Source organism: Pan paniscus, chromosome 19 (assembly GCF_029289425.2).
Source record: "Pan paniscus chromosome 19, NHGRI_mPanPan1-v2.0_pri, whole genome shotgun sequence".
Taxonomy (NCBI): domain Eukaryota; kingdom Metazoa; phylum Chordata; class Mammalia; order Primates; family Hominidae; genus Pan; species Pan paniscus.
Window position 1 is genome coordinate 56,409,882 of NC_073268.2, and position 27,081 is coordinate 56,436,962.

The 27,081-nt window shown below is 43.0% G+C and overlaps 2 protein-coding genes across 31 annotated transcripts in view; one reads left to right on the forward strand and one right to left on the reverse strand.

Moving 5' to 3' along the window:
* PIGL (phosphatidylinositol glycan anchor biosynthesis class L) overlaps positions 1-7,979 on the reverse strand; it is a 134,179-nt gene extending 126,200 nt beyond the window's left edge. For all 8 annotated transcript variants that reach the window (XR_010110675.1, XR_010110674.1, XR_010110673.1 and 5 more), the window contains exon 1: positions 7,745-7,979. Coding sequence is in view for 2 of the 8 variants with exons in the window: in XM_055101255.2 (XP_054957230.1) it covers positions 7,745-7,979 (235 nt within the window). In the remaining 6 variants the exon portion in view is untranslated. The remainder of the gene's footprint in view (positions 1-7,744) is intronic.
* A 906-nt stretch (positions 7,980-8,885) lies between these two features.
* The window catches only part of NCOR1 (nuclear receptor corepressor 1), a 187,594-nt gene continuing 169,398 nt past the window's right edge, over positions 8,886-27,081 (forward strand). For 19 of the 23 annotated variants that reach the window (XM_034943258.3, XM_034943261.3, XM_034943262.3 and 16 more), the window contains exon 1: positions 9,577-9,849. The gene's annotated coding sequence lies outside the window, so the exon portion shown is untranslated. The other 4 variants (XM_055101243.1, XM_055101244.1, XM_055101239.2 and 1 more) reach the window with 4 other exon arrangements.

Below are 27,081 nucleotides of genomic sequence, written 5' to 3' on the forward strand. Positions count from 1 at the left end.
CACATAAGAACAGATTAATGGACACAATGACATAATCATCTCAATACACATTTAAGACCTTAATTATAAAACTATTAACAGATAGTAAAGAAGGCCAACATATAATAAATGGAAGCATACCATAGTATCAGAGACAGAAAGGCTTTATATTGGAAATGTCAGTTCTCCTTATATTAATCAGTAGAGTCAGTGAAATTCCAATAAAAATGCCAGCAAGGGCCGCGCACTGTGGCTCACGCCTGTAATCCCAGCACTTTGGAAGGCTGAGGTGGGCGGATCACGAGGTCAGGAGATCGAGACCATCCTGGCTAACACGGTGAAACCCCATTTCTGCTAAAAATACAAAAAATTAGCCGGGCATGGTGGCACATGCCCGTAGTCCCAGCTATTTGGGAGGCTGAGGCAGGAGAATCGCTTGAACCTGGGAGGTGGAGGTTGCAGTGAGCCGAGACTGCGCCACTGCACTCCAGCCTGGACGTCAGAGTGAGACTCTGTCACAAGGGGGAAAAAATGTCAGCAGGATTTTTCCTTGAACATCACCAAGCTAATTCTAAAATGTATTTGGGGGCTGGGCATGGTGGCTCATCCTGTAATCCCAGCACTTTGGGAGGCCAAGGAGGATTGGATCACCTGAGGTCAAGAGTTGGAGACCAGCCTGGCCAACATGGCAAAATCCCGTCTCTACTAAAAATACAAAAATTAGCTGGGCGTGGTGGTGCATGCCTGTAGTCCCAGCTACTCGGGAGGCTGAAGCAGGGGGATCACTTGAATCCAGGAGGCGGAGGCTACAGTGAGCCAAGATTGTCTGTGCAACAGTGAGGCTCTGTCTTCCCCCATAAAAAAAGGTATTTGGAAAAAAGGGTCAAAAACAGCAAACATACCCTGAAGAACAATCAGAAGGCTAGTCATATCAGATAATAGCGCTTCTATAATATAGTGTAGCTTTTTATCCCCCCTGAGACAGAGTCTTGCTCTGTCGCAAGAGCAAGAGGCTGGAGTGCAGTGGCGCAATCTTGGCTCACTGCAACCTCCGCCTCCCAGGTTCAAGTGATTCTCCTGCCTCAGCCTCCTGAGTAGCTGGGACTACAGGCGCACATCACCATGCCCAGCTAATTTTTGTATTTTTAGTAGAGACAGGGTTTCACCACGTTGGCCAAGATGGTCTTGCTCTCTTGAACTAGTGATCCACCCGTCTCTGTCTCCCAAAGTGCTGGGATTACAGGCATGAACCAACACGCCCGGCCTAGTGTAGCTTTTATAAGCTACAGTAATTAAGACAGGGTTGTTGAGATGACTAAAGTGTATAGACCAGAATTACATGGAAATCTGATATATGAGAGCTGGCAGTGCAGTCTAGAGAAGAAAGGCTGGGCTGAATTGATTTTCCTGACTCCAATCTTTCCTTCCAAACCATTCTCCCCATTGCCACCAGAATGAGCTTTCTTTTTTTTTTTTTCTTTTTTAAATAGATGGGGTCTCACTATGTTGACCAGGTTGGTCTTGAACTCCTGGCCTCAAGCAATCCTCCCACTTTGGCCTCCCAAAGTGCTGGGATTACAGGCATGAGCCACCACACCCGGTCCAAGACTGAGCTTTTATTTTTGAGATAGAGTCTAGCTCTGTTGCTCAGGCTGAAGTGCAGTGGAGCGATCTTGGCTCACTGCAACCTCCACCTCCTGGGTTCAAGCAATTCTTCTGCCTCAGCCTCCTGAGTAGCTGGGATTACAGGCATCCACCACCACGCCCGGCTAATTTTTGTATTTTTAGTAGAGATGGGGTTTCGCCGTGTTTGCCAGGCTGGTCTCGAACTCCTGACCTTGTGATCTGCCCACCTTGGCCTCCCAAAGTTCTGGGGTTACAGGCACGAGCCACTATGCCTGGCCAAGAATGAGCTTTCTAAAACACAAAACTGATTATGTTACTTCTCTACCATATATATTCAATGACATCCTACTATATAAGAGATGCATCTATTAGTAGGTATTTTAGTGGTCACATAAATTGGAGGAATACTGGATTAAACCAAGTAAAAATTTTTTACAGCAATGCTTCTCAAAGATGTTGATATTCTCATAAAGACTGTAAACGTCTACATAGAGGATAGCACATCTGGCTATTCTCCAAACTTGACTGAGGCATTCTTTTTATTTTATTTATTTATTTTTTCTGAGTCAGAGTCTTGCTCTATTGCCCAGGCTGGATTGCAATGGCACAATCTCTGCTCACTGCAATCTCCACCTACTGGGTTCAAGCGATTCTCCTGTCTCAGCCTCCAGAGTAGCTGGGATTACAGGCGTGCACCACCACACCTGGCTAATTTTTGTATTTTTAGTAGAAATGGGGTTTCACCAAGCTGGCCAGGCTGGTCTGGAACTCCTGACCTCACGTGATGCACCTGTCTCGGCCTCCCAAAGTGCTGGGATTACTGGTGTGAGCTACTGTGCCTGGCCTCTTTTTTTTTTTTTTTTTTATAGCAGCTTGATGAACTAATGTTCCTTGGAACATACACTGGGAATCAATTTAGATATTTCATCAACTGACAAGGCATACAAGGCAATGTGAGAGGCAGATTGGGTGTAACGGTTTTAGAACAGAGAAAAACCACAGGGTCCTGGCTTCTTTACACTGTAGCTGGTCACTTCAGTTGTTACTTAAACTTTGTGATTCAGTTCCCATACTTGTATAATGGAAAAAACAATAGTACCTAACTCACAGAGTTGCTGACAGGATGAAATGAGCCATCAATAACAAAGCAATTATTATTTTTTCCCTGCTTCTCCCTTTCCCTTAAACTGAAGATCTTGTTAGAATGAATTATTCATGCAAATCCAAGAGTTACTGATGCCTTTACTACTGCTTGCTTCCTATATATATATCTACTCCTATTTTTAAAGTCCAGCTCAAAAGAAAACCAATTTGGAGATTTCCTTAATCTAAACCCCTGAAAAGAGATTTAATGCTTTTTTCCATTTTGTGTCCATAGTACTTTCTCCATCAAAACATCATAGCTTTCATTACATTACAAATTAATAGCTTCCTGTTTTTATATTAAAATGTTAAATCAGCAGAATAGATAATGTTTAATCCACACATATTTGAATGACTTGTGAATTTAAGAAGGGATTTTAAAAATTAGACCAGGAGCAGTGGCTCATGCTGTAATCCTATTATTTTGGGAGGCCAAGGCAGGTGGATCACTTGAGGAGTTCGAGACCAGCCTGGCCAACAAGGTGAAACCTTGTCTCCATTAAAAATGCAAAAATTGGCCAGGCGTGGTGGCTCACGTCTGTAATCCCAGCATTCTGGGAGGCCGAGGTGGGCGAATCACGAGGTCAGGAGTTCAAGAGCAGCCCAACCAACATGGTGAAACCCTGTCTCTACTAAAAACACAAAAAATTAGCTGGGCATAGTGGCGGGCACCTGTAATCCCAGCTACTTGGGAGGCTGAGGCAGGAGAATCACTTGAACCCAGGAGGCGGAGGTTGCAGTGAGCCGAGATTGTGCCACTGCACTCCAGCCTGGGAGACAGAGCTAGACTCAAAACAAAACAAAACAAAACAAAACAAAACAAAAACAAAAACAAAAATTAGCCAGGTGTGGTGATGCATGCCTGTAGTCCCAGCTACTTGGGAGGCTGAGGCAGGAGAATCGCTTGAATCCAGGAGGCAGAGGTTGCAGTGACCCAAGATCGCGCCATTGCACTCCAGCCCGGGCGACAGAGTGAGACTCCGTCTCAAAAAAAAAAAAAAAAAAAAAAAAAAAAAAGTTGGGTGTGCTGGCACATGCCTATAAGTCTCAACTATTCGTAGGCTGAGGCGGGAGGATCACTTGAGCCCAAGACTTGGAGGCCGTAGGGAGCTGTGATCCAGTCAGCTTTTAGTTTTATTTATATTTTATATTGCAACTATAGGAGTCAAATTAAGCAAGTTTGTTTCAAGATTTTCAAGAGAAGCCTATATTTTATTTGCAAAATATTACAGGTACAGCTCTTTAATAAATTCATCCTTATTTTCAATAGGTTCATAAAAATTTGGGACCAGAATTGAAAATTTTTTCAAATAAAAAATACAGAGCATGCACTTGGCACTCAATATTTTTATTGTCTTTCATTATTTCCTCTGAATCCAACTTACCATTTTGTTTTTTCTTGTATGTTATTCATGTTTGGTTTATTTTATAAAGACAGGGTCTTGCTCTGTCACCTGATTATGAGAGCTGACAGTGCAGTCTAGAGGGGAAAGGCTCTAGACAGAACAAGACCCCATTTTTATAAAATAAACAGGCCATGCTTGGTGGCTCATGCATGTAATCCCAGCACTTTGGGAGGCCGGGCCAGGCGGATCACCTGAGGTCAGGAGTTCGAGACCAGTTTGGCCACCATGGTGAAACCCTGTCTCTACTGAAAATACAAACATTAGCCTGGCGTGGCTGGGCGCGGTGGCTCAAGCCTGTAATCCCAGCACTTTGGGAGGCCAAGGTGGGCGGATCACCTGAGGTCGGGAGTTTGAGACCAGCCTGACCAACATGGAGAAAGCCCGTCTCTACTAAAAATACAAAATTGGCTGGGCATGGCGGTGAATGCCTGTAATCCCGCTACTCCAGAGGCTGAGGCAGGAAAATCGCTTGAACCTGGGAGGCAGATGTTGCAGTGAGCCAAGATCGAACCACTGCACTCTAGCCTGAGAGACAGGGTGAGACTCTGCCTCAAAATAAATAAATAAATAAATAAATAACAATTTAAAAAAACACAAATAAAGAATAAATAACATACAATAAAAAACAAAATGGATTCAGAGGAAATAATGAAAGACAATAAAAACATTGAGTGCCAAGTGCATGCTCTCTCTCTCTCTATATATTTTTTGAGACGGAGTCTCCCTCTGTTGCCAGGCTGGAGTGCAGTGGCGCGATCTCGGCTCACTGTAACCTCCGCCTCCCGGGTTCAAGTGATTCTCCTGCCTCAGCCTCCCGAGTAGCTGGGACTACAGGCGTGGACCACCACAGCCAGCTAATTTTTGTATTTGTAGGAGAGACAGGGTTTCAACATGTTGGCCAAGATGGTCTTGATCTCTTGACCTCATGATCTGCCCGCCTCGGCCTCCCAAAGTGCTCGGATTACAGGCATGAGCCACCATGCCCGGCCTATATTTTTTATTTGAAAAAATTTTCAATTCTGGTCCCAAATTTTTATGAACCTATTGAAAATAAGGGTAAGTTTATTAAACAGCTGTACCTATAATGTTTTGCAAATAAAATCCAGGCTTCTTTTGAAGACCTTGTAACAAACTTGCTTATAATTTGACTCATACAGTTGTAATATAAAATACAAATACAACTAAAAGCTGGCCAGCTGGGTGTGGTGGCTCACGCCTGTAATCCCAGCACTTTGGGAGGCCGAGGTGGGTGGATCACTTGTCAGGAGTTCGAGACTAGCCTGGCTATCACAGCGAAACCTCAGCTCTACCAAAAATACAAAAATTAGCCCAACATGTGGTGCACACTGTAGTCCCAGCTACTCGAGAGGCTGAGGTAAGAGAATTGCTTAAACTCGGGAGGCGTAGGTTGCAGTGAACTGAGATTGCGCCCCTGCACTCCAGCCTGGGTGACAGAGTGAGACTCCATCTCAAAAAGAAAACTAAACAAAAAACCCCCACCAAACCTAGAAGCTAAGAAAAAATGGTGGCATTACTTGTAACTATTTGCAATTAATATTCTTAACAGAGCATAAATTTTAGAAGAAAAGTGCTTGGGCTCCAATTCTTAATAAATATGTAAAATGGTTTACTTTTACTGGTAACAAAGGTTTTTGGGGGAGAAGATACTAAACAAATTAAGAAATTTATAAAAAATGGCCAGGTGCGGTGGCTTACGCCTGTAATCCCAGCACTTTGGGAGGCTGAGGCGGGCAGATCAAAAGTTCAGGAGATCAAGACCATCCTGGCTAACACAGTGAAACCCCGTCTCTACTAAAAACTAAAAACAAATAAAAAAAATTAGGTGGGCATGGTGGCGGGCGCCTGTAGTCCCAGAAAGAATGGCGTGAACCCAGGAGGCAGAACTTACAGTGAGCCGAGATTGCGCCACTGCACTCCAGCCTAGGCAATAGAGCAAGACTCCGTCTCAAAAAAAAAAAAAAAAAAAAAAAAAATTTATAAAAAATGTCAGTCAATGCTACAGAAAGTAGTATATTAAGACAGATACTCTCATTAGTGCCAGTAAGAATGTAAATAGGTAGGCCAGGCATGGTGGCTCACACTTGTAATCCCAAGCACTTTGGGAGGCCAAGGCAGGTGGATCACTAGAGGTCAGGAGTTTGAGACCAGCCTGGCTAACATGGTGAAACCTCATCTCTACTAAAAATACAAAAATTAGCCAGGTGTGGTGGCATGCGCTTGTAAACCCAGCTACTTGGCAGGCTGACGCAGGAGAATCACTTGAACCCGGGTGGTGGAGGTTGCAGTGAGCCGAGATCACGCCACGGCACTCCAGCCTGGGCAACAGAGCGAGACTGTCTCAGAAAAAAAAAAAAAAAAAGAGTAAGTTGGCATTTTGTTTTTGGGAATGTGTTTTGCAATGCAAAGCCTTAAAACAGCCAATTTTAAAAATTAATACTCATGAAGTAATATACATAAAGATGTTCTCTGCTCTTTGCAATAAACTAGGAAAAAACCTTCTGAATGTACAAACAATAAGGGATGATTAAGGTTTATCCCGATGAAGCCATTTAACAGGCTATACATTTAGATCTAAATATAGGTAGATGTTTTAAGTTTCATGAGGACAATGCTCTTACCTAGCTTTCCACTTTTGTATCCCTAGGGCATAGAATAAGGCCTAGCACACAAATGTTTAATAAGTATTTGGTAAATAAATGAAAAAGTAATGTCGAGTAAAAACGATATAAAATTTTATAAAATGTGATTTCTGTGAAGAAGCTGTATAGAAAAAGAATTGGAAAGACACACAACCAAATGGGAAAAGAGGTCATGGGCAATTTTAAAAAATAGCTTTATTGAGGTATACTTTGACATGCCATAAAATTCACCCATTGTATGTGTACAATTCAATTACTTCATTTATACAACTGTTCAATTATCACCATATTCCAGCTTAATGGTCAATATTTGCTTTGTCATTTGATCTTTTCTCTATGGTAAGCAAAAATCTATTATTTGAAAGGTTCCTTCACTGAAAGCTGGGTGGAGTTGAACTCTAAAATTACCTACAAAATTACTTTCTATCTAGTCATCTATGTCTAATTCTTCAATTTGACACATGCATGTTACTAGCACAAGCTGCATTTTAAAGGCAGCAGGAAAGTCTTTTACTATCATTAGAAGTTAACTTAAAGGATTGAGCAGGCACGATACAGCATAGATTGTTTCGTGTGCTATATAGTAAGGTCAATATTCTTGCTCCTTCTACAAATAAAAAAAAGTTCCACAGAATAACAAGTACAGGTGGAGTTCCCAACGGAAATGCAGGTACTGAATACAACCAACTGCAACTGTTTCTCTGCTCCTCAATCCTGCTAGCGTAGTACGCGAGCTGCCGACGTCCCCCAACCCACCAGGTAAGCCGGCCGCTCCTGTCCCTAGGCTGTGAGGGGTTCAGAGGTAAGACCTTCGGTGTATTCACTTAGCTCCCTACGGAAAACTCTTCGAGAAGAAGGCGACTGAGATCGGTTAGCACTTAAATCCCTTTCAAAGCCCCGGCTCCCATCGCCCCTCCTATGGCCTCCTACCTGCAGAGAAGCAAAGCAGGTACACCCAGTGCCTTAGGCGGGCCAAGCCTAGCACTGTGGGAGCAAAAAACATGGCTTCATCGTCAGGGTGCGCTATGACCAGCAGGGTCCGGCTTTCGGCTCCCAGCCGTCCTCCCTGCTCCAGACTCTTCATTCGTTCTGAGGAGTCCCAAACCCAGAGGAAGCCCCATGCCAAGACCGCCACCGCCACACACAGGAGCCACATTGCTTCCATGATGGGTAAGCAGCACTGAGCCTGCGCAGTAGGAAAGGCTGCCTCTGACCCTGACTCCGGCTGGAAAACTTCACCCGGGAATGTTGGGTTCCGCTGTTAAGTCCCTCCCGCCGACATGCTCCGGAAGCTTGAGGTTTTAACGTTAAGGGTTCTCTTGTGTTTTAACACAGAAGTCTCCATGCCGTCCAGTTTCCTACCCTAGTCCTACCACACTGTACAATCGGTTTAAAAGGAAGCGTCTTATATATAAGCTCCCACTTATAGGAAGAGTTCCTTCCTCTTCATTTGCGAATTCATTTCTTAAGACCCGGGCCTTTCTCGTAATTATAGGGTTAGACAGCCCGTTATCCGTATGACAGTTTTCCAAAATAGCCAGTTACACCAACTTTGTTATTCCTTCTCACTTTTGGATGGCTTTCTTTACTTTTTTTTTTTTGAGAGGCTCTGTCGCCCGGGCTGGAGTGCAGTGGAGCGATCTCGGCTCACTGCAACCTCTGTCTCCCGGGTTCAAGCGACTCTTCTGCCTCGGCCTCCCGAGTAGCTGGGACTATAGGCGCGCGCCACCACGCCCAGCTAGTTTTTGTATTTTTAGTAGAGAGGGGGGTTTCACCATATTAACTAGGCTGGTCTCGAACTCCTGACCTCGTGATCCGCTCGCCTCGGCCTCCCAAAGTGCTGGGATTACAGGCCTGAGCCACCGCGCCCGGCCCTTTCGTGTTTTTTTTTTTTTTTTTTGAAACAGGGTCTGGCTCCGTCGCCCAGGCTGGAGTGCAGTGGCGCGACCTAGGCTCGCTGCTACCTCAGCCTCCCGCGTTCAAGCAATTCTCCCACTTCGGTCTCCCCAGTAGCTGGGATTACTGGCGCGCGCCACCACGCCCGCTTAATTTTTGTATTTTTAGTAGTGACGGGGTTTCTCCATGTTCGTCAGGCTGGTCTCGAACTCCTGACCTTAAGTGATGGGCCCGCCTCGGCCTCCCAAAGTGCTGGGATTACAAGCGTGACCCACTGCGTCCGGTCGGGCCTGGCTTTTCTAAAGGAACGTATGCGTGCGGTTACGAGGAACCGTCGTTTCCCCAGCAGGGTGAGGCTGAGCGTGCACTTAACAGTCGCGAGGGCCACAGGCTCCTCTTGCAAGTAACTTAAGGTTAAGGAGCAACATCGTGGACAAATCGGCCTCGCCCAGCATTTCAGTGAGGGCTTGGTGCGAATTCCAGCCAGAGCCCTAGAAAGTATCTTGGGCAGGTCGAAATGCACCCCTCCAGCTCCCAGCCACGAGGGGACCGGCTTCCCTCTACGCAGCTCCGGCCAGAGGCCGCCGCCGCCCCACCACGCCGCGGAGGGGTTTGCAGGGTCCCTTCCACGGCCTGAGTTTTTCCTTTTCCCACGCCTGAGGAAGGCCTCGGGCAAGCGGAACAGACGGGCAGGCGGGGGGCGCACAAGCCCAGGGCACGATGGCAGCAGCGCTGGATCCGGCTGGGCGCTGCCCGGCCCCGTATCCGTCCGAGAGGACCGCCGCTGCCAGGCCTAGAGGAGACGTGAAGAGACCGGGCGCAGCGCGACCCGGGAAGCTCCGCCGAGGTAGGAGAGGCGCCCGGCCAGCGGAGGGAGTTGGTCTCCCAACTTTCCGGAAGGAGGAGGAGCCGGCGCTGGAGCCGCCTTAGCCGCGGCTCCGCGGGCTGGGGGGAGGGAGAGGGGTTGAGTCAAGATGGCGGCCAAGGTGGCGAAGCAGCAGCCGCGGCGGCGGCGGCGGCTGGAGTGAGCGTCCGACTCGCCGCGCCGAGCGAGGTCCCGGTGTAGGGCCGCGCGCCGTGGCCGCGTCCCACTCCTCAGGCCGGGGCGCACGTCGGCTCCCACGCTTAGCCAGCTCCCGGTGAGTAGGCCCTGGCGCCTGCAACCCCGGCCTCCGGGCTCCTGCTAGTCCGGGGGCTTCCGAGGGCTCCCGGGGCAGCAGCCGCTGGGACGGTTTCTCCGCCGGGCGGGGGGTGTCGCAGGCCTGGGCAGGTCGGGACCCGTCCTGGCCGCCTGGCCTCTTCCCCTCGGCAGCCCAGGAGAGAGCCGGGCGCGGCGGGGAGCTCGGGCTGGGCTAGCGGAGGCTTATGGAGTTTGGAGGAAGAATGGGCTGTGGCCGGGCCGGGGCTGGCCCCGAGGTGTCCTGTGCGGAGGGGCGTGCGGAGCCTACAGGGCCTGCGAGGGAGAGCGGGCAGCCGGTGCCCCGGGTGGGGCCGGCGCAGGTGGCGGGCCTGGGCTCACTGAGGCGGAGTTGGTGGCCGACTTGGAAGTGTAGAAGGGGCTGCGGAGGTTGACAGCCATGGACAAGTGCGTGCAGAGTAAATTAGTTCACCTTTCTAACAGACCGCTTCAGGGTGTAATGGCGAAGGCTGGGTACTGGTGGAGATGGCAAAGATCCGAACACTATACCTTCTGCCGTTTATTGTTGGTGTTTTCTTAAGCGAAGTCCGTGAGTGCACCCCTTTTTGGGGAGAGAGGAATTTGAGAAACTGTAGTTGTGAAATCAGCCTTTATGGAGAGGAGACTGAATTCTTCAAATTAACTGGATCAGGAATAGTCATGTATTAAAGGAATGGATGGGAATAAGTGATATGGACGAAAACTATTTGCTCAGGAAGTGTCAGTTTTCTTTATGTGATGTTGCATGCTGCGGTGCCTCTTCAACAGAGTTAACCTTGGATAGTAGTAGTATAGGTAATTCTAATCTTTGGGATTAGTATGTAAACCTGCATCGGATTTGCTTCTCTAATTATATCCTAATTATATTGAAATTTACATTCCTTGTGTGCACCCTGGTGAGGCAGTGATGGAAGGCTGAACATGGCACTGTGCAAGGAGCAACAGGCCCGGGATTTAAAAATGCCTACAAAGATTCATTCATTCGTTCAATATATCTTGATCAATAGCTGCTGATGCTGGGTCACATGTGATTGTCCTGTGGATAACTGAAGAGTTGATGGCATCGTTTAATTTTTAATAGCTTTTTAAAATGTTTTGATGTACCTTTTCATGAAGATATTTATTGGATGAACCAACTTGTACTTGCCCGGGCTCAGGAGCAGACCAATTTTAGAATGTTATTTAGACAAGGGTAACAATTACAGAAGAAGTAACCGCAAGTTACTGGAGAGAGAAATCTTGTATCTTTTTTTCTTTTTCTGTTAACATCCGGTGGAAGTTTATTTATTTGTTTTAATATTTATAGTACCCAGTTGCTTGGCCTTGCTTTAAGCACACCTGTTAATGGAAATCAAGATTAATTGTATATATGGATATAGCTATGTATAAAATGCTCACAGTAGGAACTGATTACTTACAATACTAAAATACTCTTTCCTTTTACAAAAGGCTTGCCATATGTTGAACTACTCCCCCGGAGAAAATATAATACAAAGTATCTTGATTCTTGCTCTAACTATGTGATTTTGGAACTTGATCAACCTTTCTGTGCTTCAGTTTCCTCATCTTGAATATTAGGTAAACATCTACTCTCCTAGGGTTGGCTGTTGTGAGCCTAAAGGGAGTTAATAGTTATAAAATTGTTTTAAACAGATTGAAGGGGTTATATTTCTGTGAGGTGGTAACAGCTCCCTCTGGGCTCCTGTAATGCTTTTTCTGCACATCTCTCGCGGCATTTACACTTTCTATCTTGTAGGTATTTATGTACCTATTTTATTTCTTGAGAGCAGGATAGGCCCTTCGCTGATTTTATGTGTTTTTTTTGTTTTTGTTTTTTTTTTGAGACAGAGTCTTGCTCTGTCACCCAGGCTGGAGTGCAGTGGGGCAATCTCAGCTCATTGCAACCTCCGCCTCCGGGTTCAAGCAATTCTTCTGCCTCAGCCTCCCGAGTAGCTGGGACTACAGGCGCGTGCCACCATGCCTGGCTAATTTTTTTGTACTTTGAGTAGAGACGGGGTTTCACCGTGTTAGCCAGGATGGTCTCGATCTCCTGACCTCGTGATCCGCCTGCCTTGGCCTCCCAAAGTGCTGGGATTACAGGCGTGAGCCACCGTGCCTGGCTTATTTTTAATTGAATACTTGTTGGATTTAAAAAACAGTAAAATTTGTGTTTTGCCTATCCTCTTAATCAAAAAAGAATGAAATGATGGAAATTAACTTATAGGAAAGATTAGATTAGTCAATAACTTTTTTAAAGCTTTTTTTTTTTTTTTTTCTGAGACAGGGTCTCTTTTGCCCAGGCTGAAATACAGTGGCTCGCTGCAGCCTTGACCTCTGGACTCAGGTGATCCTTCCACCTCAGCCTCCCAAGTCGCTGGGACTACAGGCACAGGCCACCACGCCTGGTTACTTTTTTTTTTTTTTTTTTTTTGTAGAGAAAGGGTTTGACCATGTTGCCTAGGCTGGTCTCGAGCTCCTGGGCTCAAGCGATCTGCCTGTCTCAGCCTCCCAAAGTGCTAGGATGATAGGGGTGAGCCACTGAACCCGGCCTTAAAAGCATTAAAAGAAATTGTGTTATGAATTGGTGAGATTTTCTTTTCTTACCTTTGTTATCTGCTGTAGAAGGCAAAGGCCTTTGGATAGACTGGGGGTTGATGTAGGTGAATGTCAGGCTGTTTGTTTTTTAAAAAATACGTTTTGGTTATTTGGTTTTAATTGTATTCTGTGATCTATCTTAGTTGTAATTTCAAATTCTTCTTGATGCCTGGGAATGATGGAACTCTTGCATATTTAGTTCCATCTGTTCTTTTACTTAAGATACTGGATTTTACTAGACTATGATATAAAACAACTAGTAAAGGTTGATCAGAATTTATTGTGTATAGTCTTATTTATAGATTAGAGATTCATATATTTTTGTTTACTCACTTATTCAACCAGTATGAGGTGCTTTTTATGTTCTGGCACACTACTAAATACTAGAAAGTTATAAAATATAGTCGAGCAGATCAGTTATATTCACAAATAACTCAGTCTATAGATTATCTTTTTTTTTCTTTTTTTTTCTTTGAGACAGGGTCTCGCTCTTGTCACCCAGGCTGGAGGGCAGTGGCGTGATCTCAGGCTCACTGCAACTTCTGCTTCCCAGGTTCAAGTGATTCTCCTGCCTCAGCCTCCTGAGTAGCTGGGATTACAGGCATGCGCCACCATGCCTGGCTAATTTTTGTATTTTTAGTAGAGACGTGTTGGTCAGGCTGGTCTTGAACTCCTGACCTCATGATCTACCCGCCTTGGCCTCCCAAAGTGCTGGGATTACAGGTGTGAGCCACTGTGCCCGGCCCTATAGATTATCTTATATTTGGTCCTTTTCAGGTTTGAGGATGCAAAAAATACATGTATACATGTAAATGGTTAAGAAAACATTTTGTTTCTTTTTCTATTAGTACTTTTTAAGAGCACTGGAAAGCTATGAAAAGCTTCTGTAATGTAGTAATAACCGTATGTGGAGCATCTGTTTTTTATTTTGGTTTTCTTGTGGTGGCATTTTTCCTTGAACACTTATACTGTTCTTCTACCATTTTTTTCCTACCCCAGTAGCTTGTGTGGTCAAAATATTACTAGAATAGTCTTCAGATACAACCTATTTTTTTTTTCTTTGCATTTGAAAGTCTGAGACTGTATGAAACACTGCGAATGTTCCTATGGAGTTCTTCAGACAGTTTGCTTCTTCCGTATGTGCTGCTGTTACTTTTATTTAACAACGATCTCAAAAACAACAAAATTGGTTAAAATAAAATGTTAATGGCAGGGCACAGTGGCTCATGCCTATAATCCTAGTACTTTGGGAGGCTGAGGTGATAGGACCACTTGAGGCCAGGCGTTTGAGACCAACCTGCACAACAGAGCGAGTCCCATCTCTACAAAAAAATTGAAAAATTAGCAGAGTGTGCTTGTGGTCCCAGCTACTTGGGAAGCTGAGCCTGGGAGGTTGAGGTTGCAGTGAGCCATGATCATGCCAGTGCACTCACTTCAGACTGGGTGACAGAGCAAGACTGTCTCTCAAAAAAAATAAATAAATAAAAATAAAATAAAAAGAGCTAATTTATAGAATGTAGAGTCAGATTATCTAGTCTTGTTTTACTTTCGATAACACTGAAGGTCGGAGAAGTGAAGTGATTTACCTGCCTAAGTTGCTAAAGTTGGGCAATAGCAGAATCTAAGTCTTTTCGTATCTATTATAGTGTTCACTGTGTTACACTGTATCATCCATGGGATGAATCGATTTGATGATTGACACTTAAAAATTGGCCAGGCGCGGTGGCTCACACCTGTAATCTCAGCACTTTGGGAGGCCGAGGTGGGCGGATCATGAGGTCAGGAGATCGAGACCATCCTGGCCAACATGGTGAAACCCCGTCTCTACTAAAAAAATACAAAAAATTAGCCGGGCATGATGGCACGCACCTGTAGTGCCAGCTACTCGGGAGGCTGAGGCAGGAGAATGGCGTGAACCCGGGAGGCGGAGCTTGCAGTAAGCCGAGATTGCGCCACTGCACTCCAGCCTGGGTGACTGAGTGAGACTCTGCCTCAAGAAAAAAAAAAAAAATTGGAGTGAATAGGAAATGAGAGATTACTTTGGATATTTAGCTTAGGTATCGAATTTAAGATACTTCTTAATGTTAAATTTCGGCAATGAAAATATAGTTTGAAAAAATTGATACTGATCTATGTCAGTGTTACAGTGATCACCAGGAATTATTTAGTTTGCTTAATTTTTAATCTGCTTTGATGAATATCTTCTTAAACAAAAATGTCTTTGAGGTTATCTGGATCCAGTGACACTTCATGGAATTTAAGTATTAATAGTGATGGAAATTTTATTATGCCAGTGGTTTAAATACCCCTGAGGCCCAAATAAATAGTTTAAATTATTATTATTACTGTTATTTTTGAGGCAGCGTTTCACTCTTGTTGCCCAGGCTGGAGTGCAATGGCGCTGTCTCAGGTCACCATAACCTCTGCCTCCTGGGTTCAAGCAATTCTCCTGCTTCAGCCTCCCAAGTAGCTGGGATTACAGGCATGCACCACCACGCCCTGCTAATTTTGTATTTTTTAGTAGAGGCAGAGTTTCTCCATATTGGTCAGGCTGATCTCGAACTCCTGACCTCAGGTGATCCTCCCGCCTCAGCCTCCCAAAGTGCTGGGATTACAGGCGTGAGCCACCACACCTGGCCTACAAATAGGTTAAATTATTTTATAAAATTAGCTGTTGCTTGTTTTGCCTACTCTCAGACTTCTGGATTTTTTTTTAAGTATGAAGGATTTCAATTGTTATATTAATATAAAAGCTTAGATAAATAGCACAAACATGAACATTTTTTTTTTTTTGACAGAGTCTCACTCTATTGCCCAGGCTGGAGTACAGTGGCACAATCTCAGCTCACTGCAACCTCCACTTCTCAGGTTCAAGTGATTCTCGTGCTCAGCCTCCCAAGTAGCTGGGATTACAGACATATGCCACCAATGCCCCGCTAATTTTTGTATTTTTAGTAGAGACAGAGTTTCGCCATGTTGGCCAGGCTGATCTTGAACTCCTGGCCTCAAGTGATCTGCCCGCCTTGGCCTCCCAAAGTGTTGGGATTACAGGTGTGAGCCATCGCACTTGGCCGAGTGTATTCTTTATGTGTTTTTTTTTTTTTTTTTACATCCAAAAGCTTATTTGTAATATTCATTTTCTGTATGTATTCATGCTATAAAATTTATTTTATTTTAATGTTTTAAAAATAGAGATGGGGTCTGATTGTTTTGCCCAGCCTGGTCTTGAATTCTGGGCTCAAGTAATCCTCCCACCATGGCCTCCCAAAGTGCTGGGATTACAGGCATGAGCTACCATGCCCGGCCTATAAAATTTATTGTAAAGGAAAAGGCATATTCTTATTAAGCTGATAATCTTTACATAAATACTGAAGCATGGCATATTTCTTTATTCTACTTGGGCTATTTTGTGTTGCATTAAGAAGAATTTTTTGTTTTTTTTTTCTTGTTACTATGCTTGTTTCTGGAATACTCCTTTCCTCCCTTACTCTTCCAAACTCTACTACGTCTAAATTTATCCTATTTTTCAAGGGTTTGATCACATATTACATCATCCAGGAAGTGTCTCTCCTATTCCCTCTTCTCCAAAATGTATATTTTTTTATTCTGGAAACTCTTGATCCTTTGCCTCTAGACTGTAAGCCCTTTGTAGGCATGTCTGTATCTGAGTTTTAAAAAATTTTTTTCTTCTTTTCCCACTCCCAGAATAACACCCTGTGCCTAGGACTAGTAGATACTTGTTGAATGCATAAAAATGAGCTTAGCAGCTAGAGTTAGTGTGGTTGCTGTAGAAGATCTCTGATACACATATGGCAGTTTGATGCTGAATAGTTTTTGGAAATTAAAAAACAGGTAGAAATTTCACCAATGTCAGTGACTAACATAGCTGTAATTAGTAAATTATCAAAATATTTCTTTTTTTTTTTCTTTTTTACAGAGGGTCTGTCTCTGGAGGCTTCAGGCTGGAGTGTAGTGGTGTGATCATAGTTCAGTGCAGCCTCCGAGTCCTGGGCTCACGCGGTCCTTCTGAGTAGCTGGGACTACAGGTGTGTGCCACCACACCTGGTCAATTTTTTTATTTTGTAGAAACAGGGTCTCATTATGTTGCTCAGGCTGACCTCAAATTGCTGGGCTCAAGTGATCCTCCCACCTTGGCCTCCTGAAGTGCTGGGATTATAGGTGCGGGCCACTGAGCCCAGTTAAAAGCATTTCTTTAAAAAAGAAAAAAAAAATTCTGTTTATTGGAATTTTGGGGAGAAAGAGAAAGTAAACATGGGATTGGTTCATCCTAGACAGCACTCATGGTTCTAGATAATATTAGAATGCAATAATGTTTTAATTTATATATGCAGGGAATTTTGGAGTAGTTTCAATCCTAGGAAAAAACTGTGAGTTAGAAATACGGAATGGTTGGCCAGGCACGGTGGCTCACGCCTGTAATCCCAGCACTTTGGGAGGCCAAGGCAGGTGGATCACGAGGTCAAGAGATCGAGACCATTCTGGCCAACGTGGTGAAACCCCATCTCTACTAAAAACACACACAAAACAAAAAAAAAACTAGCTGGGCATGGTGGCACGCGCCTGTAGTCCCAGCTACTCAGGAGGCTGAGGCAGGAGAATCGCTTGAACCTGGGAGGCAGAGGTTGCAGTGAACCGAGATTGCGCCACTACATTCCAGCCTGGCGACAGAGCGAGACTCCGTCTCAAAACAAACAAACAAACAAAAAGATATATGGAACGGTTGGTTGATAGGATTATAATAGAATTCAGGACTCCCTTTGAAAGAATAATATCGACTAGTTTTATATAAAAAATTAAGTAGATTAGTCAGGAGTAAAGGAAAAGTCAAGAATCCTAACTTATTTGGATTTATTTCCCCCATTACAGTGTACTCGAGGAACAAAATTTGGGCTGTTTGTCTGTTTTTATTCTTTGTTATACACAAATAAACTGATATCAAAACCAAATATATTGAGGTTACATTTTTCTTTTCTTTTTTTTTTTCTTTTTTTTTTTTTTTTGGAGATGGAGTTGCGGTCTCGGCTCATTGCAAGCTCCACCTCCCAGGTTCACACCATTCTCCTGCCTCAGCCTCCAGAGTAGCTGGGACTACAGGCGTCTGCCACCACGCCCGGCTAATTTTTTGTATTTTTAGTAGAGATGGGGTTTCACTGTGTTAGCCAGGATGGTCTCGATCTCCTGACCTCGTGATCCGCCTGCCTCGGCTTCCCAAAGTGCTGGGATTACAGGCGTGAGCCACTGCGCCCCGCCAAGGTTACATTTTTCTAGGAAAATTTGACTCTTAGATTTATGATGAGAGTCACCTTTATGCTTATAGATTGCCCCTTTACCCCATACTTTGTTAAACTGACAGACATTCTTCTTGCCATTATCACTGTCATACGCAGTTCACATTCGGAGTAATTTGTTTTAGGCAATTCATTTCCCCTGGCAATAACATAGAGATTTATGTAATTTTGAAAATGTTTGTTTTAAGTAGTCATCATCATGACTTTGAGTTTCTGTTCAAAGATGTTTAACTTTGCGTTACTTTTAAGATTTTTAAATTCATTTTTAATTACAATAACTTTTATGTATTTGGAGGTATTTGGAATGAAATCAAACTTGTGCTATCTAGGAGTTATAACCTAAAATATGCAGAACGTAAATATACCTGATGTAAGAGTATATACATTCTGTTGAGGGGGAGGAAGAAGTTACTTTATATTCACACAAAATCATTTGAATGCATGAAGGAGGATATGCTATTTTAAAATCTTATCTTTCACTAATTATAAGTAATACATTATTTTATATATATACTGAAATTGAAAGAACCACTTCTTGGATGTAATCTACTGAGTTTGTTGCATATTCTTCCAGTTTTCTTTTCTGTGTTTGTATAATTTTCTATATTATGGGATCATAATGTACTATTCTTTTATATACTACTGTTCCAAGTTTGTCTATTTATTTCAGTTACCTCTATCAATCATTAACAGCAACTTAATATCCCATTTCTAGTACATGAAGATACCATAATTTGCCAGGCATGGTGACTCATGCCTGTTATCCCAGAACTTTGGGAGGCCGAGGCAGGTGGATCACCGGAGGTCAGGACTTCAAGACCAGCCTGGCCAACATGGTGAAACCCTATCTCTACTAAAAATACAAAAATTAGCCAGCCATGGTGGCATGTGCCTGTAATCCCAGCTACTCGGGAGGCTGAGGCAGGAGAATCACTTGAAACGGAGGTGGAGGTTGCAGTGAGCCGAGATCATGCCACTGGACTCCAGCCTGGGCGACAGAGTGAGACTCCGTTTCAAAAAAAAAAAGAAAATACCGTAATTTGCTTAATCAACTTACGGTCACTAGATTTTTTTTTTTTTTGCCAGAAAAACAAAGCTGTAAACAATTGTGTGTGTGTGTGTGTGTGTGAATATTTATGCACATGTACATATGTATATGCATTTTGTGTACTTGTACAAACAGCTTTGTAGGATAGATTCCTAGAAGTGGAGTTGCTGAATCAAAAGATGTGAATAATGTAGATATGGATAGATATTTATACATTTTCCTTCCAAAAGATTGTTGTACCAATTTGTAAAGCTACCAGTAGTATTCAGGTATGCCGCATACTCTGGCCAATACTAGATATTACGGTTTAAAACATTTTGACAATTTAGGAACTGAAAAAATGAGATTCTGATTGGCCTTTTATCCATCAAGATTGAGGCTAAACATTTTTTAATATGGGGATAGTTGTATTTCTGTCTTTCTTTCTTTTTTTTTTTTTTTGAGATGGAGTATCGCTCTTGTTGCCCAGGCTAGAGTGCAATGGCTTGATCTCAGCTCACTGCAACCTCTGCCTCCTGGGTTCAAGCGATTCTCCTGCCTCATCCTCCCTAGTAGCTGGGATTACAGGCATGCACCACCACTCCCAGCTAATTTTGTATTTTTAGTAGAGACGGGGTTTCTCTGTGTTGGCCAGGCTGGTCTCGAACTCTCGACCTCAGGTGATCCACCCACCTTGGCCTCCCAAAGTGCTGGGATTACAGGCATGAGCCACTGCGCCCGACCTTTTTTTTTTTCCTCTTCTTTTCTTTTCTTTTAGACAGAGCCTCGCTCTTGTTGCCCAGGCTGGAGTGCAATGGCACGATCTCAGCTCACTGCAACCTCCGCCTCCCAGGTTCAAGCAATTTCCCCTGCTTCAGCCTCCCAAGTAGCTGGGATTACAGGCGTCTGCCACCACGCCTGGCTAATTTATATATTTAGTAGAGATGGGGTTTCACCATGTTAGTCAGGCTGGTCTCGAACTCCTGACCTCAGGTGATCCACCCACCTCGGCCTCCCGAAGTGCTGGGATTACAGGCATGCATCACTGAGCCCAGCCATATGTCTTTTATAAATTGCCTACTTTTGTTCTTTGGTTATTTCCTGATGGGGTTATTGGTTTTTAACAGGTTAAAAAGTTCTCTACATATTCACTTTTTTCTTTCTTTTTTTTTTTTTTGAGACAGAGTTTTGCTCTTGTTGCCCAGGCTGGAGTGCAATGGCAGGATTTCAGCTCACCTCAATCTCTGCCTCCTGGGTTCAAGTGATTCTCCTGCCTTAGCCTCCTGAGTAGCTGGGATTACAGGCCTGCACCACCATGCCTGGCTAATTTTGTATTTTTGCTACAGATGGGGTTTCTCCTTGTTGGTCAGGCTGGTCTGAAACTCCCGACTTCAGGTGATCCACCCGCCTGGGCCTCCCAAAGCGTTGGGATTACAGGCGTGAGCCAACGCGCCTGGCCTTATTCACTTTATTCATGTGTGTGCACATATCCCCCTGGCTATTCTTTTGTAATGTTATGTAGTCAGATATATCCAAACCCAGCACCATGCTGCTGTGGGACCTTGGGCACATTATTTAATCTCTGTACACCTTAATTTCCTTATTTGTAAAATGGAGATAATGTAAATAGCATTAGGCATAGTGGCTGGCACAAAGTAAGTAAATAATAAATGTTAGCTGTGACTCTTATTAGTCTATTTATGTGACTTTTGTGTTTTGTGCTCTACTTAAGACTTTCCTTACTCCAAAATGTAAAATATTCACCTATCTACTAAACTAGAAAAACAAAGCGAGGAACATTATATGCCTCTATGTGTCTTTGCTTTAAAGATGAAAAACAATGTATACATGTTTGCTTGTATATCACAGGATATATGATACTTGGAAACATTGGTTGTCACAGTAAGAAGAATGAGTGAGAGGAAGACTTTTTAACTGCATGCCTTTTTGTATTTTTAAAACAAAGGAGTCCCCAGGTTGTAATTTAATACTTCAATGGTTTCTTTTTCTCCTTTTCTTTTCCTTCTCTTTTTAAAACTTCTAATTCTTTGATCCATCTGGAATTTATTTCTGGTATAAGAAGTGAGACATATTTTGGGGGATAAAATTGTGTGTGAATTCTACCCTAACTAGCTAGTTGTGTCAGCACCATTTAGTGAATAATCTGTTTTTTGCCCCACTATTAGAATTGCAGCTTTTGTCATTTACTAAATGTGTTTGGGACTATTTCTGATTGGTCTTGTTATTTTATTTTGATCTCTTGTGTATTATTTTATTTTGATCTCTTATTATTTTATTTTGATCTCTTTGATTACCATATACTTTAAATTACTATCATTTTATAATTTTAATACAGATGGGGTTAGTTACCTGTTCATTACTCTTTTTTTTTTTCAGACTTTGACAATTCTGGTCTATGTGTTCTCCTAGATGAACTTTAGAATCATTCTGTGACATTCAAAAAGAAATCATAGAGATTTTTATTGAATGCTGAATATTGATTGGGAATACTGAAATTGTAGGTGAAGTTTGGGGAAATTGACATCTTTATGTACTTTCTATCCTGTGTTCAAATAGATTTTTATGTCCCTCAGTAGATTTTCACACTTTGCTTCAAATAAGTCCTGTACAGATAAGTCTCGTATATTCGTATATTTCTTGTTTATTTCTTTTAAAAAAATTAGACCCATGAATGGGAGTTTGTTTATTTTATTCAACAAATATTGTAGAGAATCAAACAGGTAGTTTTTATTCTAGTGAGAGAAGACAATATACTCAAATAAAATGAAGTACGTAATCCATTTCAGATTATGATAAACCTATAAAGGAACAAAAAGGGTGATGTGATTGAGAGTAACTCGTGGGAGCTTACCTTATATGTAGGGTGGTTAGAAAGACTCTTCTGAGATGACATTTGAACTGAGACCTTAAGTTTGAGGAGGAGCTAGCCACCTGAATGAGCCAGGAACAGCGTTCCTGGCAGAGAGTAAAGGACAAAGACCCAGTTAGGAAGGACCTGGCAGAGAAGGGCTCCTGAAGAAACTGAAAGGAAACTCATGTTGCTGGGGCCTAGTGAGCAATCTGGAAAGTAAGCAGGCCAAATCAAGTAGGGCCTTGGGTCATCGTAAGTAGTTGAGACTTTATTTGCGGTGCGTAGGAAATCCTTGGGGAATCTGAAGCAGGAGAGTGACATGTTCTGATTTAAGGTTTAAAAAGAACACTTGGCTTTTTGAGTTGAGAAAGTATTCAAGTGGGAAGCCCAGTTAGGAGTTTTTTTGCAGCAAGAGGTAAGGATGGTGGTAGTTAGATGGAGAGGCCTGGGAAGCTTCAGAGTGTGTGTGTGTGTGTGTGTGTGTGTGTGTGTGTGTGTGTGTGTGTGTGTGTGTGTAAGGAACAGCTAAACAACTTGCTGTTGGAGTGGGTGTTACTGACAGCTAAGTACTGCTAGCTGCTGCAGAGGCCATGTAGAGCAGAACAGAGCTGATCTTTGCCTTCACAGGTGTTTGATAGTTCTGTTTGTTTCTAAGGTGTGTACCAAAATAAAGTAGGCTAAAAGCATTTGACTTTAAGATTTATGGAGCTCGGGGGTGCTGAGAGGGGTGCAGCAAAAAACAGAGTCTGTTCATAACCCTTGATTTATATTGCTTAATAACCTGTAGTCTCTGTTAGTGGGTCAAAGGGGAGGCAGCAGCAGATGATCTTTAAGATATCTGTCTCTGAGTTAGAAAAACGTAGCTTGAGGAAGTTATGTAGCTTTCCTACAGCCTTAGAGCTAATAGTGGAACCAGACTTTTAGGTGAGCTCATGCACACACCAAGTCTTAGTACACTGGCTAGTATATATCTAGAGCTCAGTAAATGGTAACTCTTTTAGTAATATCCACTTAGATATTGTTATATCTATTAATTCAGGCCAAATATCTACATTAAAATTGTTCTTATCTCAATTTCTTTGTTCTTCTTTTGTGTTAATCAAGGAGGGAATTGGCATGTAGTCATCCACTTTGGTTGTGAAGTATATTTGTTCTTTTTTTTTTTTTTGAGATGAAGTCTTGCTCTGTCGTCCAGCCTGGAGTGCAGGGGTGCGATCTCAGCTCACTGCAACCTCTGCCTCCCAGGTTCAAGTGATTCTCGTGTCTCAGCCTCCTGAGTAGCTGGGATTACAGGTGCGCACCACCACGACTGGCTAATTTTTTTTTTTTTTTTTTTTTTTTTTTTGAGACGGAGTCTCGCCCTGTTGCCCAGGCTGGAACGCAGTGGTGCAATCTCTGCTCACTGCAGCCTCTGCCTCCCAGGTTCAAGCGATTCTCCTGCCCCAGCCTCCCAAGTAGCTGGGATTACAGGCGTGTGCCACTACGCCCAGCTAATTTTTGTATTTTTGGTAGAGATGGAGTTTCACATGTTGGTCAGGCTGGTCTTGAACTCTTGACCTCATGATCCTCCTGCCTCAGCCTCCCAAAGTGCTGGAATGACAGGCGTGAGCCACCGCGCCCAGCCGTATTTTTGTATTTTTAGTAGAGACGAGGTTTCGCCAGGTTGGCCAGACTGGCCTTGAACTCCTGACCTCAAGTGATCCACCTGCCTCTGCCTCCCAAAGTGCTGGGATTACAGATGTGAGCCACCACGCTTGGCTGGCTTTGAAATATGTTTGTTCTTATAAGTTGAGTGAGTGAGTGAGTGTTGTTCAGTTCAGAGAATTAGTTCAATGTAGTGTCGACATACCACAGAGTTCTCAGTTGGATATTGTTACATTGTACTGCTGTCTTGGGACAGCACTTTTTGTAGAGGTAAAATAGCATCATTTTTCTTTCATTTAAGAATTATGTATTTATTATTATTTTTTGAGATAGAGTCTTGTTCTGTTGCTCAGGCTGGAGTGCAGTGGCATGATCTTGTCTCACTGCAACCTCTGCCTCCTGAGTTCAAGTGATTCTCTTGCTCAGCCTCCTGAGTAGCTGGGATTACAGACGTGTCACCATGCCCGGTTAGGCTTTGTATTTTTAGTGTAGATGGGGTTTTGTTTTTTTGGCCAGGCTGGTCTCAAACTCTTGGCTTCTAGTGATCCACTTGCCTCGGCCTCCCAAAGTGCTGGGATTACAGGCGTGAGCCACTGTGCCTGGCCAGAATTACTTATTGAATATGTGTACCCATAGATTTATCAAATAATTATATCCTTATTAAAATTTCTCTTTCAATATCATACTTTATAAGAGGTAGGATAGGTTAACTAAAAAGCTTTTTCTTTAGCTTCCATTTGTTTCTCTAAGTAAGATGTCATGATGTCAAAAGAGGCTGCAAATAAAATACCTTGTTAATGGCATTCCCCCAGATTAGATCTTAACCAAAAGGCTGAGAAGCAGTAGCTTTTTTCCCCCCCAAAGGGAAGAATGCTTTAGTTTATTTTACAGGAGAAAATTTATTACAGTATAGCACCACTCTGGTCTTGTACAAATTACAGAATTCACTTAGATAATTTCTAGTCTTTCCTCTCCTGCATGCTGGACTCTGTAATAAGTTTAGGAGGTTGGCTTTCTTTAAATTATCCCCAGGTTGGAGGATTTTGGGTGTTGGGATGCCCAGGGTGGTGGTCCTTCTTAGCTTTGTCTTGCCTAACATACTTTTAGAATTGGTCTAGAGCTGGACAGCTTTGTGGGAACTGGTGTGACCTAATTTTCCTCAGTTTAATAACTAATATTTTAGCATTTGAATGTCATAAAGGCATTGCCCTACCCCATACTTTTGTATCAGTAGGTTTTATTATTTTATCACGTAAAAATTACATATTTTGTGGGATCCTTTTTCTGCTTTGGTGAAATGTAGGCTTCACCTCTATTGTGACGCTTGGTGGATTCATTCTTGATCATCTGAAGTGGCATCTGCAGTCCTGCCACAGTGAAGTATATTTTTAGCTTTTTTTTTTTTTTTTTTTTGAGATGGAGTCTCGCTCTGTTGTCAAGCTGGAGTGCAGTGGCACGATGCCAGCTCACTACAACCTCCGCTTCCCAGATTCAAGCGATTCCCCTGCCTCAGCCTCTCGAGTAGCTGGGACTACAGGTGTGCGCCACCATGTCCGGCTAATTTTTTTTTTTTTTTTGTATTTTAGTAGAGATGGAGTTTTACCACGTTGGCCAGGATGGTCTTGATCTCCTGACCTTGTGATCCGCCGGCCTTGGCTTCCCAAAGTGCTGGGATTACAGGCGTGAGCCACTGTGCCTGGCCATTTTTAGCTTTTTTTCCAAGATAGCTTAGGCCACCTTGAACACCTTTGTGTAACACATTTTGGTTATGCAAAAATTGTGGGCCAAAAGCCAGGAGTTCCTGCTGAGAGGAAAAATTGCTTTTTTTTTTTGGCAGGATAGTATTTGAAATTTTGTTGTTGCAAGATTTTCCTGTTGAGTAAATATGTGTGTGTTTATTTAATATGAGAGGATTTAAAAAGGAACTTAAATAGATCAATTTCATTTTGCAATATTGTATTACCTGTTTGCAATATATAAGAGGCTAGTTCTGGGTTTATCTGTATAATTCAGTTAGAAGTGCTGTTGTCTTTTATGACAGTGACGTATAATTATTACTATATTATTCCCATCCTAAAACATTATATGTTGATATTTAAGAGATGAGGAAGTTGCTTATAAAATCTCGATCAGATTGCTTAAACAATTCATAGAATTTTTTCAGTTCATGAGTCAACCATGTAACTACCCTGAGTTAATGAGTTTTGGTGCTAAGAACTGAAATTATAATTTGATACTGCCACTTAAGGTGCTCCCTTCCCCTTCAGTCTGAACTTTAAACTAGATTCTTTTATTTCAGTGGGTTTCAAATGTAAAGTATTCTGCCGAAGTATCTTAGTGAGCCAGGACTAGAGTGAAGGGTGGAGAGAAGGATGGGAAAGGGCAGGGGGAGACTGAAAAGATGAATCCTAGGTCTCCCATTCTTACTAGATCGGAATGTTTCTCCATTGTATCTTTTGTACATTTAGCTTTCATTTAAGACTTTTGAGGAAAACATTCTGATTAAAAAACAAAATCTGAGCACTGTTGCCGTGTATCTCATGGATAAGTTTTGAGGAAGGAGGTTGTCGTGGTCTCCAGGCTGCAGTTCATGCGAGGACAGGAAGGGCTTGCTTTGACCTGTAAATTTGTATGCTAGTAGGGGCTAATTTCCTGATTTTGCTAGTGTGTGTGTGTGTGTGTGTGTGTGTGTGTGTTTCCTTCTGTATTGGGCGGATAGTACTTTTAAAGAAAACTGACTTTTTTTTTTTTTGAGATAATAAAGTTAAACTTCACTAAAGTCATACCACAAAACGGACAAGGAAGGATTACTGAGATGAGGGAAAAAATGGACAAGTCACTTAACTTGTGACTTTGAGTGACATTGAGTGTAATTGTTGAACTCAGGACTCACCATAGCTGAAAGTTAAACAATGTGCATTAAAAAATTGTACCTCATGGGTGTCTAATCATTTAGGCCACTGTTAGAAAAAATTGGATGACCCTGGGTTAAAATCTTTTTTTTTGCCTCTTCATTCCATTTATAGCTTTATTTATTTGGGATATCTGAGTTGGGAGGAGAGTGCAGAGATAGATAACTTAAAGCATGTTTTAGGACAGCAGATCAGAATTAGTTGGAAAACTTTTACAAAATGCATGAATGTTCATATAGTGAAATACTCTTTTTTTTTTTTTTTTGACAGAGTTTCATTCTTGTTGCCCAGGCTGGAGTGCAATGGCACGATCTCGGCTCACCGCAACCTCTGCCTCTTGGGTTCAGGCGATTCTCCTGCCTCAGCCTCTCGAGTAGCTGGGATTATAGGCATGTGCCACCACGCCTGGCTAATTTTTGTATTTTCAGTAGAGACGGGGTTTCACCGTGTTGGTCAAGCTGGTCTCGAACTCTCAACCTCAGGTGATCCACCCGCCTCAGCCTCCCAAAGTGCTGGGATTACAGGCGTGAGCCATCGCACCCAGCCCATATAGTGAAATACTGTTTAGCAATAGAAAGAACCATAAATTGATGAGAATAATTGCCAAGATGGTTTTTTTTTTTTTTTTTTTTGAGACGGAGTCTCACTGTGTCGCCCAGGCTGGAGGGTAGTGGCGCAATCTCGGCTCACTGCAAGCTCTGCCTCCTGGGTTCACGCCATTCTCCCGCCTCAGCCTCCTGAGTAGCTGGGACTACAGGCGCCCGCCACCATGCTTGGCTAATTTTTTTGTATTTTTAGTAGAGATGGGGTTTCACCGTGTTAGCCAGGATGATCT